The sequence below is a fragment of the Sturnira hondurensis genome, unplaced genomic scaffold (genome assembly GCF_014824575.4).
Source record: "Sturnira hondurensis isolate 20B ecotype Veracruz unplaced genomic scaffold, ASM1482457v3 Scaffold0006413, whole genome shotgun sequence".
In the NCBI taxonomy this organism is placed as follows: Eukaryota; Metazoa; Chordata; class Mammalia; order Chiroptera; family Phyllostomidae; genus Sturnira; species Sturnira hondurensis.
Window position 1 is genome coordinate 40,909,523 of NW_028079044.1, and position 18,459 is coordinate 40,927,981.

At 42.5% G+C, this 18,459-nt stretch overlaps 1 protein-coding gene and 1 non-coding gene across 3 annotated transcripts in view; one reads left to right on the top strand and one right to left on the bottom strand.

The window, feature by feature from the left end:
* Positions 1-726: 726 nt before the first annotated feature.
* The window catches only part of MRPL13 (mitochondrial ribosomal protein L13), a 33,034-nt gene continuing 15,301 nt past the window's right edge, over positions 727-18,459 (bottom strand). For both annotated transcript variants that reach the window (XM_037048461.1, XM_037048462.1), the window contains exons 5-7: positions 16,380-16,466; positions 11,362-11,483; positions 727-1,008 (exon numbers count right to left, since the gene is read on the bottom strand). In XM_037048461.1, coding sequence (XP_036904356.1) covers positions 987-1,008; positions 11,362-11,483; positions 16,380-16,466 — 231 coding nt within the window. In that variant the 3' untranslated portion in view covers positions 727-986. The remainder of the gene's footprint in view (positions 1,009-11,361; positions 11,484-16,379; positions 16,467-18,459) is intronic.
* On the top strand, positions 16,155-16,286 carry LOC118989022 (small nucleolar RNA SNORA51). The gene has a single exon (XR_005066920.1). It is a non-coding gene; the product is annotated as a small nucleolar RNA SNORA51 (small nucleolar RNA).

Consider the following 18,459-nt stretch of genomic DNA (forward strand, 5'->3'; position numbering starts at 1 on the left):
TTGCCACCCTGTAACAGCCTGTTCACTCTTTGCTGGGGCATGTGTCAGGGGAAGATTTGCCATTTCCGTTCTCCCGATGCCTAGCGCCGTTCCTGGCAGGTAGCAGGCAGGCATTCAACACATGGTTGCTGAATGAATGGGAAAGGCAGTCTGAAATCTATCCCTTGACTGGCTAGGGCAAGAAAAGAGGAAAATAATTTATCATAAAAATGGGCAAATACAGTGGCTCAGCATCTGATTTCCAGAGGAGAGACTTTGGTGGCTCATCCCAGCGGCCCAACCTCAAGTGCCCAGCACAGAAGTGAGTAGGAGCCTAGAGATCCGGAGAGGCAGGAGGCACGGTGCAGGGTGGGGAGCAGTCTGCAGACAGCGCCCCTGGTGGGCAGGGTGCAGCAGTGAGGGTTCTAGGGCATATCTGGGCATCACTTTGTTACCTTGGTGTCATGGAGATCGAGAGGTGAGATGGAAGAGGAGGACAGCAGACTGTAAAGGCCTTAGGTTGAACCTCACCTTGCTGAGCTGGAGGGCCGAATTTAGGGGGATGGGAGGTCGGATGAAATAGTCCCTGAAAGGATAAGTCACTGAAAGGAACGCAGGTGGGCTTCGTTCCCAGCTGGCAGGAAGCTCGACTGGGAACCTGGGCAAATGTGCGCGATGGGCGGTCGTTGGCAACACTCACTGCCATGCTACCCAGGGCTTGTTCTTTCATGAATGAAAAACAACAGCTAGCCAAGTATGCAATTTTATTCTTATCGCCTCTGATAACATTCAAATCCAATTACAAGATAAAGCAATTCCACAAAATACATTTATTTGAAACTTCCTGTTGAAGGAAGATCCCTTCCTGATCTCTTGCCACAAACTTGCAGCACCCGTAACGAGTTTCCTGTTCAATGCGGCAATGTTTCACATGGCCCGTGGGTTAGGAAAGGCGCGGCAGGAGGAAGTCTCAATCACCGCATTGCGGTTTTATGCAATTTCCTCTCCTACAGCCGGAAATCTTCAGGCCTGAAAGACAAAAGCAACACACCTTTCCATGAATCCTATTTCACTTTCACTTGCCTGATGGAGGAAGATTGTTTTTCTGACTTCACATGACAGTAACTGTTCATCAAGAGATATCCACAAAGGCTGTATCTAAATTTTGGTGCAAAGCACTAAAGTCAAATCCTTATAAAGCACAATGGCTAAGTGTCCATCCTCCAGATCTTTGAGAGTATACATATAAGCCACCTTGTACCAAAATGAGTGATTTTGTAACTAACAAACTTGAAATCAATTTCTGTGTTCTATTTTACAGTATTCTTTATAGTCTTTTTCATAGAAAGGCTTACTATGATCTTTAAAATCCCTATGAAGATATGGATTTACCTAATAAAGGTAAACTTTGAATAAGTAATTTCCCTTTTATTAACATATGCTGAATTTAATTTACATGAGGACCCATATACAAAATAAATGTATAAAGAGCAACTCTGATAATTTAATTACACACACATAACTGGTCTTTTCCTCACTTATATATTTGTAGGATTAATTATACGTGAAAGCTGCTTCTAGTAGTAAGTTGAAACAAAGAACATTTACCAGGAAATGTTTAATCATAACAATGAAGAAAAGGAAATTATAAAATGTGAAAGAATATTTATAAAGTGTCCTGTAATCTACAAAGCGGATTTGTAAGGTGTTGAGCTCCTGTGGAATTTTCAGAAGGAAGTTAGTAACAAGTAAACTAGATATTTTTGGAACAGCTGTAAAAATATTCGAGAGTTTTGAGTTCTGATAAAAAGATGAACTCTGTTTGCCCTGGAACGGCTTATCTAGCCCCTTTGGACATTCGGTGTGTTTTCTCAAAGGGGACACGCATCACAGGACACCAGACAGCCTGACTATGCAGCCCAGCAGCCCGGAGGCTGTGCAAACGAGCTGCATCGCCACTTCAAGTTACCACCCGACACCAAGAACCCCCGGCGCTGACGTGGGAAACAAGCCAGATACGCTCCTCCGTATCAGCTGCTGCAGAATAAGAGAAACTGCAGAATTCTGTCCCTGTTCTTGAAATCTCTTTGCGAACGTGAAAAACGCATCTGAAGTCTGGGACACGGCCGTGTGATATGACAGTGGGGAGTGGCCCCAACGTGTACCCTTTCCTTCTCTGGCACGTGGCTCAGTGCAGGCGTAGCGGTCAGCCAAGGGCACGCGCGAGGAAACCATTTATTCTCTCGTCGGCTGGTTCGCGGGATTACAAACGATGCCGCTGCAAGAAACCCTGGACACTGATGTCGGAACGAGCCCCCGCACCTCCGCTGCCACAAGTTAAATGTCCTCCGTCACAGCCTAGGTGTTTCCACGACAGAGCTTGACTTACTGAGTAACAGCGAGATGGCAAAGCACCTTTTAAGGGAATTTAGAAGTAAAACTGGAAAAGTGTGTGAGGGCATCATCTGTAAGGAATGCAGACCTGAAGGCAAAAGGGGCCTGATGAAGCCTGCGTTTGTTTCAAGATGTTTTGCAGAAAGAGGAGAGAATGAAGGTGAGGCCTCTGTCTCCGCTAGAGCAGTGACCAGACAACAGTTCAGTGTCTACAAAGCAGCCGAGTAGCCGGGAGGGAGAGGGCCAAGGCCAGGGAGGTGATGGGAGGAAAGAGCCCCTGGGAAGTGAAAATGCAAGGACAGCTGCTCATTTTCAGCTGGAAGGACTCTGTGGGCGGCGATGATATTTAATTTGCAGGATAGGGAACACAGGCAGAAAAAGACAGAGTCAGAAGAGAAGAATCTTGGTTTGGAGACTGATGAAATCTGGACACGGTGCACGGCTGGCAGTCAGGGTCTGGCGATTGGAGGGGCAACATCTCCAGGTCTCTGAGGAGATTCTTTCCCATCCACCTCCACACACCAAGGGGCCCTGCTTAACAATCTCCAGGAGCCTGGCACTGCTCTGTCCAAGTTCAAACACCCATGAATTCAACACCTAACCCTGCAACGACCCGGCCCCAGCTAACCTTCCTAAGTCATTCTTTCTATACCTTGTCTCTCTCCATCCTGGTCCCATTATTCCACTTGCTAATGCCCAGGAAAAAACATACACGCCCCTTGATTTAGGTATTTTAGATTTCTGTTGTTTGGAATATTTCACCTTTTCTCTGCTCAAAGGAACTTGGCTAATCTTTCAGTACCCACCTCAGGACTCGGATCCTCCAGGAAGCCCGCCCCAGCCCTTCTGGTCTGACTCCGACCAGGCTCCTAGGCTCCTTTCTCTGATGCGGCTGGAGAACTTGGTGCACACTTCAACGACAGCGTTTATGAAAGTACACTTGCCCTCACTTATGAAAATAACATGTGCCAAGTGCTTGTTAGATGCCATGAAGTATAACTGCTTTATGAGCACCATCTCATTTTATCCTCCTCGAGACATCGTGAAAGACGTTGTTATCAAGTCCATTGCACTGCTGATAAAACTGAGGCTGGGGGGGGAGGGGCGAGTGACTGCGCCAGTGCATGTGAGCACCGTTTCATTCTGCGTGAGTCCTCCTAGATGCCAGTTCCTCTGAAGGCAGGATCCCAACGTCACTGATCTTACACTTCCAACAATCAAATCAGCAGTGCCCAGCACGTAATGGATGCTTGTAAGATATTTGTCATTAGGGTATAGTGACTTCCTTGAAAATGTCGTTTGTTTACAGACTCATCCTTTCCTCTTTCTACTGATAAGTGATCAGGATCCTCTACAAGTTAATTTGCTTCTGGGGAGCAGGGCATGGGAATATCACGGCCAAGTGTCTAGACACTTTAGATTTTGGCCTACCTAGAAACATCAACTCGCATTGCTAATGTTTACTATTATGTGGCTTTAGGAGGTGCGCTCGTGAAGAAAAAGCGAGGTTTCTGCACGAAATCTGTGTCTCTTTCTCTGTACCCACACACAAAGGAGAGCAGGCACACACACGATGTGCTGTACTGCTTACTCCCTTCCACTAAGAGAAGAAATCCAAGATGGTAGAAGGGGAGGGGAGGGCTACCTTCTTGAGTTGCTCCCCAAACTTTGGGGCGCACGCCAATCACTTGGGCTCTTGCGAAAACGCACATTCTGATTCAAGGAGTCTAGAGGAGCTTGTGATTCCGCGTTTCCTACCTGCTCTCACACAATGCAAGGCGGTTGGCCTGCAGACCACGGACTGACTAGCCAGGGTTCTTCTGAGACCTCACTGAGCTGTTCATGTGGAAGAGGAGATGACCATCTGAAGACGTTGAAGAAGCAAAAGAGACACCTTCTGTAAGAAATTTCTAGACTGTGCTGTGTCTAACAGGGTCACCAACTCCCTCCTTGGCCAAAGACGGTTCCAGTTGACATATAACCTTCCTGGCTCTTCACCCACTAGAGGACGTTACTCACAGGTGGCTTTACGCCCTTCCGATACAACAATGCGTGGTTTTTAATTATGGTAATGTGCATCGGATAGTGAAATTCCTTTGCTATCTATCATCAAAGAAAGATTCCGTTGTAGTTCGTGGAGTTTTGGTAACTGGATAGCTACCAGCGTATTTGGGTTTTTTAAAAGTTGCTAATCCATACATGGCAACCCTAATTAATCAGAACTGAATTCTCAGAGCATGTTGCTATCCTGGCTCTGTGTTTAGATCTACCTCATCTCTTTATTAAATAATTTTCAAAAGCAAGAAACCCGGCATCTGGTTTTTACGCTATGGATGATTAATTGTTATTTGAAACTTTAATGACATGGCTTAATCTTTTGTCAGAGAACTGAAGGGTGAATTTATAGTCTATAAATGCTTTAATTCTTTGTCATTGTTTCATGAGGAACAAATTATGAAGTTTTAAAATAAAGGATAATATTATATAAGCTTAATATATTTGTAAATAATAACAGTCTTTGAAAATGACCTCAGGGAACCTCTCAGGAGCTTTTGCAAAATGTTGCCTGCCACTCGTCAGTGACACAAGCACACCTCAAACCTTCGGACGCTGAAATCAGGACACGGAAATGATGGAGGCCAACACATGAGTACTATTCTGAAAATGGGATATTTCCATAAAAATACACCTTGATTTCAGGAAGAATCTTCTAGGAGATTTCAGTTTTTATTGTGAAATGGTAAGAAATCCATTTGGTTTGTGAATAGAATGAAACATAAAGCCGTAAAATACACAGTTTGTGCCACCATTCAATTAGAGACACACAATATTACTTGCCCCATTAAGTTAATGTATTTTCTAAGGAAAAAAAGCATCCGAATTTCAGTCAAGTCTATGAAATTGGGTATGACTGAAGTGAAATAAATCTGAAAAATATTTTATTCTCCCTTAGGTCTTACGTCTTTTCATTTCTACAGCAGTGTTTCTCCATGTAGTGATTACTCCGACAAAGCAGTTAAGACTACACGAAAATCTGGACCGTGGAGCAATCTTACAAACAGTAAAAGGGCAGTTTGGCTTTCACGTCACTTCCACTGTGTAGATGAACATGTCTGGGATCAGGCCCTCCAGGGACACCGGGACATCACACAGGCCTGTCTGGGTAACAGGGAGGCAGAGTGACGGCACCTTTACCCTTGTTTCCCCTGGCCCTGCGCCACCGGCCTGATTAGAAAAAGTTCAACAGCACTTTGAAAACAAACAAACAAAAAATAATGAACTCATAAGATGGTTAAAAATGTGTCTATATCATATTGTTGTTTCTCCAATTAAAACAGGAATCTTTACATTTAATTATGATATTAAAGTTCTAAATTCTGGCAGTAAGCGCTGTAAGTGATTTGATTTGGGTCATTTAAATAGAGACTGCTTTTTGTTTTAACTAGTTCTAATCTGTTCACATCCAATAGCACAGTTCAGAACAATTTAGAATGCCTAATTTGAGCAAAATTTTGCACTGGAAATACTGAGGTATATGGTATATGGTTTAAGCCAATGCTGAGTTGGTTAAAATGAATGGGAAAGTTGGAATGTAACTTTGCTCCCCAAGTCCAGCTAATAACTTCTGACTCTGAAGAGCAGCAAATTAAGTTAAATCTTGTAGGAAAATGCCACATGACTAGACTAGCATGAAATTATGGAAAATCTTGAAGATGTCTTGATCCTAGTTGCTCATGGGTTTTGAAAAGGTAAAGTCCTTCTCCAGTGTCTTTAATTAAGTCTTTTAAACTGAAGCACATTTTATAAAGGCATAAGCAAGAAGTTTTTTTCCGGTTATGAATTAAGCTAAAACTGGGCACATTTTTAGGATTAATAGCTTTTGTATCAGACGACATGCACTAGGCTTAAATCTTTGCTGTCTTCTAGAGCTCCAGGCTGGCCAGGAGGCTCACCAGGTCCCCCTTCCAGTGCTAACGCCCCGGCATCTGGAACCCGCTTTTTTTCCCCCACAGCTGCCTGGATTGCTTATTCACCAGGGGTGTCAAACTCATTTTCACCGGGGGCCACATCAGCCTGGCAGTTGCCTTCAAAGGGCTGAATGTAATTTAGGACTGTATAAATGTAACTACTCCTTAACTAGGGGCAAGGAGCTTGGGGCTGCCGCTGGGTGAAGTAAGGTGCCTGGCCGGACAAAACAAGGCGGAGGGCTGGATTCTGCCTCGGGCCTTGTGTTTGCCACCTGGGCCCCACACCTAATCCTCCTTTCAGAAGAGTATGGGCTGGTGGGGGTCATCCTCATGCCTCCTCCCTTTCACCCTCACCACCCTGGCTCCCTTGAGGCCACCTCCACAATGAGCATTTCACACCCTACAGGAACAAGGGTTTTCATGATAAACATCCCTTTTCAAGTGTTTATTGATGCTGAAACTTTCTACACTTGACCTCTCTACAAAAGTGACGGTTTTGATTAAGATAAAACATTACTGATTTAACAATTGAGAAATAAAAATCCATTTCTTTTTTGGTTTTATTGCTGGGGACAATGTGAAGCAACTGAAGTTGAAAATTTCCACGTACCTAGTTTTTTACTAAAAAAAGCTCTCCTACAGAATTTTTTAAAAATGAAAACAAAGAGCTTAAAATGATCCAAGTTTTATTTTTAACCTACATAATGAAAAGTTTCCAACACAGTACCAGCATTATAATTTCCATGATTACTGTGGTTTTGTAATGTGTTGGCAAAACTGCAATGATTATGGAAATAATTATTGACAGTAATAAAATGAGTTAACCATTGGAAAGCTGCACCTGCAGACAACTGAGCTGTGCGTAGAGGGCAGTGCTATCGTTTTCTCTGAGAAATGAGTTCTGAGTGTGGCCCCACCGTCACCGCTTACACATGGCGAATGCACACCTTCTGGGCACCACCAAGAAACCCAAACTATAACTTCATAACATAGGATAACACAATTTACAAAGCATGAGATATAAAAAATATGAACACACCAGTATATCCGTTCATTTCAGAAGTGAGGTTAGCCCTGGCCAAGTGGCTCAGCTGGTTGAAGCGCCGTCCCACACAGCAGAAAGTGGCAAGTCTGCGCCTCAGGCACACACCCAGGGTGTGGGTTCTAGCCCCAGTCGGGGCGCGTAGGAAAGGCAACCCCACTGATGCTTCTCACCTCCGTGGTCTCGCTACAGGCGGTACGTCTCACAGGAGAAATGGTTTGTAGTTATAAAAAGTATTTATAGTTCTCTCATTTAAAAAATCAGCTTTTCCTTCTTTTCTACCATCGTTTTGAAAATGACTAAACAACTGGCATAAAAAAATTCCATGTATGTTGAAAACTTAGGCCTGAGAGAATCCACCTTTTGTGAGTAGTTTAAAATAATTTAAATAAATTCCAACAACAGTTGCTTTTAATTAAGATTACAACAATTTTGTCAGTCACCAACTCAGTCCACAGCTCAGTTTGAAAATTGCTGTACTAGCTCAAAAGCTTTTTGTGTCTAATAGAAAAACTAATACTAACAAAAAGCCAATGATGGTTCCAATGACAAAATGCACATTTTTATATTATAAATATATTTCAAGTTTAGTTGCTAGGGACACAAGAGCCAAAGCAAGCTGTTCTGTGTCTGTTCTCTGATGGCGCAGTCCAGGTGCGTCCGTTTCAGTCCAGTCTCTGCAGACCCCCACCAGGTCTCTCTTGGACACATTCCAGCTACTACACTCAAAAAAAAGACAGGTTCTCGGCTTGGCTATTCTGGGTGGAACAAAACCATATTTTAAGTAAGTTCCTTCTTCAAAAGGAGAATTTTTTTTCTCCTGAAAGCAAATATCCCAGTAATAAGAAATCCTATTTTTAATGGACTGCATTGCACGGTACTTCAAATGTTTTACTTCTAATGTATATAACATTTAATACTAAAACTTTATGACATTGCAAACACCTAAAATGGCATAGTCCATTAAGGCAGTCACTAGCCACAGGAGGCTACTGAAATTAAACTTAATTAAAAGTACATACAATTAAATATTTAGTTCCTTAGTCACACCAGCTCCGTCTAAGTACTCTGGAGCCGAATGCGGCCAAGAGCTACCACATCAGACAGCTCTGAGAGTTTTTTCATCACCGTAGGAAGTTCTACTACATAGTCCCAAACTAACAGATCATCTGTTTCTTAGATAACCGATTTTTGGTTAATCCAAAAATGCCAATTTTTTCCTCATTACACATGTTCCATGACAATAAAAAACTAATTAGACTTGATATCAGTGCGAATATGCAGGACAATAAAATGTTAAATGACTTATGCATAAAAATTAGTATACCTGTATCACGTTATATCCTCGAATTTCAACACGTGTGTATGCACCTTATGATTTTGGGAACATGGGTTAATATACAGACTGGAGGAAAAGTAGGTTTACAGTTGCTTGTATGGAAAATAATACAATAAATAATACTACAAGTATAAATTCTGTGTTTCACGTACTCACAACTGTAAACCTACTTTTGCCTCACACCGTGTGTTGTGTGGCTACTTGTGAGGAACGATCACGACTTTAATAGAAAAAGGAAAGCCTGGTATCTGATACATATTCTCGCTACAGGGAAATCTGGAATAAACAGGAAGGGCAAGAAAATACATTCCCAGAGTACTAGCTGGAAATGCACGGAAGGGCCCTGGCTGGTGTGGCTCAGTGGACTGAGTGCTGGCCTGCAAACCACAGGGTCGCCAGTTCGGGTCCTGGTCAGGACACACGCCTGGGCTGCAGATCAGGTCCTCAGTCGGGGATGCTCGAGAGGCAACCACACACTGGTATTTCTCTCCCTCTCTTCCCCTGTCTAAAAATAAATAAAATCTAAAAAAAAGAAGTTAAAAAATACATGAAATGTTCTAAGTTTTCTGGAAGTTTATTTTAAAATAATTATAGGAAAGCCTTTTCTAATTCCATTCATATTACAAAGGTGCTCAGTCACCTTCCTAGTCAGTTTTAAATGAACAGGAATCACTTATTAAAATGGGCATTTTGAGTATTCTTTCACTATAATGACATTAAAAATAATTGGTGGTAATATACTGCCTGGTGTGACTGATTTAAAATGTACTTTAGAATATTCATAATATATAACTCTAGGTGCGTAATGGGTTTGATAATTTACTTGATTAAATAACACCTTTGGTATTTCGGGTTTAAAAGAAAAGGACCATGTCCCTTTGGTTAGGTCTATGAGTTCATTAACGATGATGTTTCTGTAAGACAATCAGGTACGACACCCACTCAGGTGTAGAGAACTCTGCAGAGCACAGTAACCTATCAAAACTTCAGGGACCTACTTAGAATGTGTTTTTAGGAGCCAACTTCTTAAAGCAGACTATCTGGGAACTACACATGGCTCACCGCGAAGTACATTTACGTGAGATACAAGAGGCAACAAGAGGCACTCCCACAGTGTGGTGGGGACCATGACCTAGGCTAATTAGGAGCTAGAACTGAATAAATGAAACCACATTAAGTAATTTCTTTAATGGTAATTTCTGTGAAAAGAACACAAGCTTTGCAATCAGATAGGTTCAAAGGCTGTACCACAAACCTGCTGATCCTTGGCTTACTCTTAGAAATAGGAATAATATACTTATCTTATTGTCCTGTAGAGAGAATGAGATACAATCGTGTAAACTACCAGCACAGCACCAGGCAAGTGGAAAGTGCTCAATGGGTGATCATTGATAATATTGTTTTGCTTATCACTTGCACATTTAGTGCAGGAGAACCCTGACACAAGTCAGCAAAATCAAAATGATTGAAACAAAATACCCTAAATACTTCCATGTGGACAGTCTGAAGATATACATCTATGTGCAATAGTAAGAGTCAATGGTGAGATTCCTGGACATGAGCCGATGCTGGGGAGGCTCAGCTTCTCACAAACTGTCTGAGAGAGAGGACCTGCAGACACAGGGCAGCACCTAGCTGAAGATGCGCTGCCTTGTGCAGGTCACGCAATGAGGACGTGTGGCTCTCTGCAGACCGTGCACACTCTGTAAACTCTGGAGGCTCTGCCACGTGAAGTGCTGGTGTGTGCCCTGGGGACGCAGCAGTGACCACGACACAGCCTTGCTCTTCTGAAGAGCAGAATGTGGTGATGACAGCGTCCCAGCAGGTGCCACAGCAGAAGACGCTGGGCAATGAGCCTGGCCCTGATATTCAGGCAAAGGTTCTTAAAGGAGATGACACTTGATCTTGTCCAAAGAATAAGAGTTACCCCAGATGATATGGTAAGGGACTCGATTTATGCAGAAGTAATAGCAGAGCAAGGGCCAGGAATAATTAAATTGCATAAAAAGACTGCCAATCTTAAATAGTCTGCTATTGTTTGCACTGTGTGGTGGAGCAGAACGAATTTCAGCTGAAGGGACAGGAGGAAGCCAGGTCACAGAGAGCCTGATGGGCCAGGCAAAGAATTAATAACAATGAGACGAGACACAGTACGTCCAAGCTAAGCAGCTTCCCAGACCTCAGGGAAGCTGAGGAGGGGAAGAGTGTTGTGTTTTTTCAGTTTGGATAAAGACTGTAAGTATCCAGAATTACTGCCTTTTCAGTGAATAATATTCTTGGCTTAGTGAAACCACCTGGAAAATGGCAAATCACTTTGTTCTAGGTAATGACAATTTATTCATCATTCCATGAGATTCCAGTTGATTCAAGTAATGTCACCCAGACAACCTATGTGACCACTACAGGCACCCATGAACACCCTAGCACTTAGCCAGCAAGGTCTTAACAGTTAGAGACGTCTGGTTCTAATATCAACACCTAGAATTTATCTGTAGGCAGAAGTTGCCGAGCATCCAAGGAGTCAGAAAGAATCCAATCTTTCCACCTCAAGGGCCTTACCATTTAAGGAAAGAGGGGAAGCTAAACTCAGCTTTAAAAAGCGAGCACCGAGAACCAAGACAAGGAAGGGAAAGACTCACGGGGTCCACAGCCGGGGGAAAGCGTCCACCTCCTCTTGTGTGTATTCGTCCAGGCGTTTGGGCACCTTTCGTGGTTGTGGCAGCTCTTCCACTAGATTCTGAAGAATATCTTCTGGTATACTCTGGATTAAACACACATTTAGGCTTAATTTTCTTAAGACGTAGGCCTTAGTACTAAATCAGTAACACTAAGTATTAAAAATAATTTAAAAAGCACTATTTGTAAAATAATAAAATAAACTTTGAAAAAATCCCTAAAAAGTACATTAGGATCAATAAGAAATCTCTCTACCATAATACACTTTATATTTTAATCTTGAAAGACATCCTATCTCTCATGATAAATTAGACATCTTCACTTCTGAAAACTATTAGGTCACTATGTTTTAAAAATATATTGTTTAATTTATTCCACTCCTTCCAACTGCAAAAAGGCACCGCCTGGCTCACTCTCATGATTCCTCATCCAATGAATGTACGCACTGGGTCTACTCCGTCCGGTGCGACAGGCTTGCGGTCCATGCTCCGGAGAAGACATAAAGTCAGTCCATCCCACACTGATGGTATGTGTGGTCTCCTGTTATGGTTCGTGTCTGCCTACCAGACATCTTTAACGTAAAAGTATCTTTCCTCTTCCAAATAGTACGTACTCTGTTGCATGATGTTGAAGCCATAAACACTCCATTCTATAAATACAATAATCTTTTACCTGATGACCACGGGAATACTGATAATGGTCTCTCTTCTAACTCAGTATTATTCCTACATTTTTAGATGACATTCTTCTCTAGAGAAGAGCTTTGCCTTTTCCTGAGAGAAGATGACAAACTATAACAAGTTAAAAGCAATTTTTAGAACATCGTTGTGGGCTCAAAGATTTTTGTTTTTATTCAACACAGTCCATCATTATGACTGTTCATTTTAAGGCGAACACAGTCCCGTATGTGGTTGGTGGGCAGCACGTTCAGCTGCCTCCTATGTTCTTTGGACATTTCTCCTTTGGTGTTTGAGCACAGCCTAATAGCTTTCTGTCACTTACTACTTTACCATTGGCATCAGTGTACTCTGTTGTAACGCCGTCGTTTTTCTGCGTCAGACCCCAAATCAGTCATTTTCCTAAGCAGAACCAGGCTCCTCTCACTGGGAACAGCATTTAGAAAACAAGATCCAGGCACTGCTGTGCTAACATCTGTTCATGCTGTCATTTTATCTTATGAATATATAAGACCTTCAAAAAGTTACAGTAAAAAAGCCCTGAAAGGTACTCTCCAAAAAGTATTTCTCTCTCCTCCCTGTCCCCGCCCAGCCTCTGCGCCCACGCACCAGCAAGCTGCCAACTCCTCTTCCTCACCTACCCTTCCTGTGCCCCTGACACACCAGGAAGCAGATGCGGTACGGACTGGGAGCATGCGTCTGATTATACGCATGCAAAGGGCGGTAGGCTATCTACACGCTTTTCCACCCCGCTTTTTTTCACTTAACAATATATCCTGGGACTTCCGCCAAGATGGAGGCATAGGTGGAAACACTGTGCGTTCTCCCACAACCAAGTTTGAATAAAACAAAGGTTTGGAGAAACAAAGACACAACCAAAGGACAGAAAATTGAATTATATGGAACTCCGACTACATCTAACCGTTCAACGGGGACGGTAAGAGGGGCGGAGCCAGCAGCGAGCAGGGTCGGGCAGGACAGGGCCCCCGACCCAGGCGCACAGGCAGACGAGAACCAGTTGGGGGGCGGGGCAGACCGCGGGCGCACATTCGTGCACAGTGAGATAGACCACGCAGGCCCCAGGGGGCGAGGGCTGACGGCGGTGGCACACTCGCGTGCAGTGGGATGAAACGCGTGGGCCCGGTGACGGCAGCAACTGCGGCACCGGTGAGAGCCGTGGCGGACAGGACGCCAGAGTCCCTCTTTGACCCCGCCCCCACATACAGCGTCACAACACAGCGACTTAGTTGCCCTGTTCTAGTGAACATTTTAGGGCTCTGATCCTGCTATGGAACAGGCACGAACAACCCGAAAGATGGCACAAGAAGAACTCAAAGTCCCAGAGCCAATAACTCTAAGCGACCGAGAAATTGCCAGCCTCTCAGAAGCACAATTCAGGACACTATTTATCAGGATGCTCACAGAACTGGTAGATTATAGTCACAAATTAGAGGAACAAAGTCACAAATTAGAGGAACATATGAAGGCTAAACTAATTGAAATGAAGGGAGATGCACAGGAAACCAATAGTGATGGAAAGGAAACTGGGACTCAAATCAATGGAATGGACCAGAAGGAAGAACAAAACATCCCACCAGAAAGGAATGAAGAAATGAGAATTCAAAAAAATGAGGAGAGGCTTAGGAACCTCCAGGACATCTTTAAACGTTCCAACATCCGGATTATAGGGGTACCAGAAGGGGGAAAGAAACAGCCACGAGTGGAAAACTTATTTGAACAAATAATAAAGGAGAACTTCCCCAGTCTGGCAAAGGAAATAGACTTCCAGGAAATCCAGGAAGCTCAGAGAGTGCCAAAGAAGTTGGACCCAAGAAGGAACACACCAAGGCACATCATAATTACATTAGCCAAGACCAAAATGAAGGAGAGAATCCTAGAAGCAGCAAGGGATAAGGGGACAGTCACCTACAAAGGAGTACCCATCAGACTGTCAGCGGATTTCTCAAAAGAGACCTTACAGGCAAGAAGGGGCTGGAAAGAAGTATTCCAAGTCATGAAATCCAAAGACCTACAGCCAAGATTGCTTTATCCAGCAAAGCTTTCATTTAGAATGGAAGGACAGATAAAGTGCTTCTCAGATAAGGTCAAGTTCAAGGAGTTCATCATTACCAAGCCCTTATTATATGAAATGCTAAAGGGACTTATATAAGAAAAAGAAGATGAAAAATATTAACAGTGAAAGGATAGCAAACACACAGCTATTAACAACCACACCTAAAACAAAAGCAAACCAAGAGGACAGCTAGATCAGGAGTGGAACCATAGAAATGAAGAACACATGGAGGGTTAGAAACAGGGGGGTGGGAGGAGGAGAAGGGGGGAGAAGGCACAGAAAATAGCATAGATGGTAGGTAGAAAATAGATAGGGGGGAGGGCGAGAATAGTGGGGGAAATACAGAATCCAAAGAACTTGAGACACGTGGTTATAAACTAAGGGGGGCAGAATGGTGGGGGAGGGAGGGTGTGGGTGGAAGGGATTGAAGGGGGGGAATAGAACAACTGTAATGGTATAATCAATAAAATATATTTAAAAAAAAACAATATATCCTGAAAAAATAAACAGTACTTATCAAGTCACAGCAATATTTGTCATTCTGTTTTTATAACTGCATAATACTCAACTAAATGCCTATCACGCTGTGTCCAATTTTCTATGAATAAACATTTACTTCTATTACTTTATTATAATAAATAATAATATAAAAGCTATCATCTTGTATATTTCCTGACTATTGCCGTGAACGAGACTGCCGGGTCAGGGAGGACTCTCCTTACGTGTGTATTCTGCGAAACGTTTCCTAACTGCCAGGTTCCTCATGGGTCGCGCCATTGTGAACTTCCACCGCAAAGCGTTAGGGCCTGTTTCCCAAGACTCAACAATAAGGAGTGTTGTCAAGGTTTATGTAACAGTCCGTTCTTGGGAAAGCGGGCTCATTTATTTTAGAGTCGGAAATTACTTACGTAATTTGCGTTCAACTAAACTACCTCGAACACTTAAAACATCTATTCTGAAACCCGACTACCTTAAAACTGGGATAAATATTTTGTGTATTTTAGAAAGTATAGTTTATAAAAGATAATCGGAAACAGAAGTTTTTAAATTCTTATGATTTCATGAGGGCCATTTACACTTTGGTGACACTGCTCCCGTACTTGGCCCCTCCAGGGAAAGTGAGCGGTGAAAATCATTTTACGTATTCATACAAAGCAAAGGTAATAAATTAACCATTCTGATAAAAGCATGAATAGTTCCCTTATGCTGTTCGTGCTAACAGCAGAACACACAAGTGGCTTCGATTGTGGGTATGACTTCACATTTTGGAATGAATTTCCACATTACTCCTCCAGTAGGAGCTGTGAGGACAATAATCATAACCATGGCAATGACAGCAACCAGCACTTCCCGTGCCAGGCCCTGACCTAAGCTCTGTAAGTGCTGTCTCACTTAACCCTTACGACGGCCTTCGCAGTGGGTACTATCATTACACCCAGCTCACGGATGAGGAGACCGAGATAATGAGTAACTAGTCCATGGCCATGAAATCAGTGAACGGGGCGGGGGCATGAATTCTAATCCAGACAACCTAATTCCAGAGCCTGGAGTTGACTATTCTATTACAGAACTTCTGGTGTTACATTATATGGTACTAAAGAGAAAAGCTAAACACTTATAAAAGTATAAAGTATAATAATTATACTTTTTATACTTTTATAAAAGTATAAAAGTATAAACACTTAAAAAGTATAAATACAAGTGTTTGTACTTTTTCCCAAGTACTTTTTAGATGAATACTTTTGAGTAGGGACATTATATCCTAAAGGTAAATCATGAGACCTAATTAGCAACCAAAACTAAGTTACTAATCCATCATTCACAGAATTTTTACTACTGGTCAACATGATGCAAACTAAATGCACAGTTTTTTTTATAGTTGATGACATCATTAGAGTACCCCCAATTTAACAGGAGCTCTGATTACAGTTTCTTGTCCAAAAAAAGCAGTACATTTTATTACAATGAAAAAACAGAAATTAACAGACTTGTGGCAATTATTTTAGGCCTCCTGGTGCTTACCACAGGCTGTGTTCTAACACTGCCTGTACAGGAAGAGGAGGCAGAGTAAACCTACCCCATATACACCTCAGCCCAGGCCCTTTGCCTGGTCTGTATTGTGAATGGGGGGACATGGAGGGAAAAAAAAAAAGAAAAGAAAAGAAGTCTGGCAATTATTTGAAAAGGTGAGATTTAGGCAAAGCATCGTGGCCTCTGACCACTGGCTCACCTCGTCTGGGAAGAGATGTAGCCGCTGCATCATGGTCCTTCTGTGCAGGTTTTTGGGCAGCATGCCGTAAGTAGCTAGCTTTACAATCTGGAAAACATATACGTAGGACCCAGTAAAGTAAAAGTATCATGTGACATAAAGAAGGCAGATATAATTAGCCATAGTGATGAAAACAAGTGGGCTAAGCCTCAGCAGGAATACGAAGGGAAAGAAACTGAGACCCGAGCAGGTACGTGGCAGCAAAGGAAAAGGCACTTTTTTATTACTTTGTACATTCCTATTTTTCTGTCGCTTCTATTTGTTTATTTTAATTCAGAACAATGACAAAAAAAAGAGAGATTAATAACCTACATGTGTGCCAATTCTAGCTGAACTAAGAAGAAATCCTCTAAGCTTTGGCAAACGCTTGTGGCTCAAATAATCTACCAGGGAGTGAACAGAGCGGAACCTAGAGAGGCCGCAGTGATCCTGTGTCTTCCAAGTGGGAGATCGGCTTCCAGCTCCCAAACTAGGCTGATCCTACGGTCACGGACCGACTCCACAGGCCATGCATCTGCAGCAATGGTAACGGCTCACATTCACTGACAACTTGCCGTGTGTACAGTGGTCAGTGCATTCATCACATTTGCTACCTTGTTTACCACTGAGTCTCACTTTCACAGCTGAAAAAGCATTTAGTGAGATGACAGAACTCCCCCAATGTCACAGTAAGTGTTCACCCTGGAATCCAAACCAGGCAGTGTGCCCCACCCCCCCAACAGACACACAGTCCACGCAATCACACCCACCACGTGTTTCACTTCCTGACTTCTCAGGAAGACAGGAAGTCCCTTCTCTCTACTGAACCATCACTATAATATACACAAATATGTGCGGAACCCCTCATAAAACTGTCAAAGAGACACGTGGAGTGTTACAGAGATTTTTATCATCTGGACTCACACTGCAAAAATATAACTTCACATGTATTAAAGATAAATGCCCTAAGACAATACATGTCAGAACAGGGTTTCACTATAAAAGAACTTCCTGTTTCTTTTATTTTCTCATCAGAACCTTTCTGCACATGCAAGCTAATGACATCTCATGTATCTTTTCCATCTATTTTCTAGGTTAGTGCTGCCAGAACTTTATGTTCTGAAGACTTACTTAAAAATGGATTTATGTTGTTAAAATTAAAAGCCACAGAAAACTCAGCTCCACAGTCACTTGGCTGCTCTCCACGTGCTCAGGAGCCTGGTGGGTACCACAGCTGACAGTGCAGTCAGGGACATGTCCACCATGGGAGAGATTTCTATGGGACAGCACTGACCTCGGACTTAGTCTTTATGACGTTTAACGTTTTAAAAAGACTTCAACAGAAACTGACAATGTTAGGACTACTCAACATCTTTTCTGGATATGGAAGTCAGCATAGCCTCTGAAATCAGCTTCTTAGCCATTTTATTCTGTCAGTAAGATTACATGGCATTTGGTTTACATGTTCTTAAACAATTTAGTTGTACTTACTTGAATTAACAAGTTGGTACTTTAAAAACCTGCCCTATTAAAAAAAAGGCAAACTTAACAGTCAAATTAGGAAAAGCTACAAAATGCGGAAAGGCCCCAAGCTGACAGGGGAGACAAAAGACAGACGCACAAACACACACACCTGACATCAACGGGACACAACCTGCCCATACAATCAGCTCCCTCCAGCTGCACAGACTGAGGCACGAGCTTTGAAAAAGTCCAAAAGCGAGAAAGAGAATACAAGCTGAGGTTGGCAAATATTAAAGACCTTCCTCAGATGTTTGGTAACCCAGGCCATGGGCCACTTAATTCAGGCAAAATCACTTTATTAAGTAACTATAAGAGGGGGAGAAACATAGGAAAGGAACCATGTTCAAAGAAAAATGTACGGACACAAACACTCGTAAAGAAAATAAACTACATGACAAAGGGATAAAGGATGGAAGGAAAGGGCTGACTCAACATATTTATTTAAGTTTAGAATTAATAATCTATGTAATTTAAAATATTCTGAAATATTTAATAACCCCCTAATAACCATTAAAATTTATTAATTATGCATCTTACA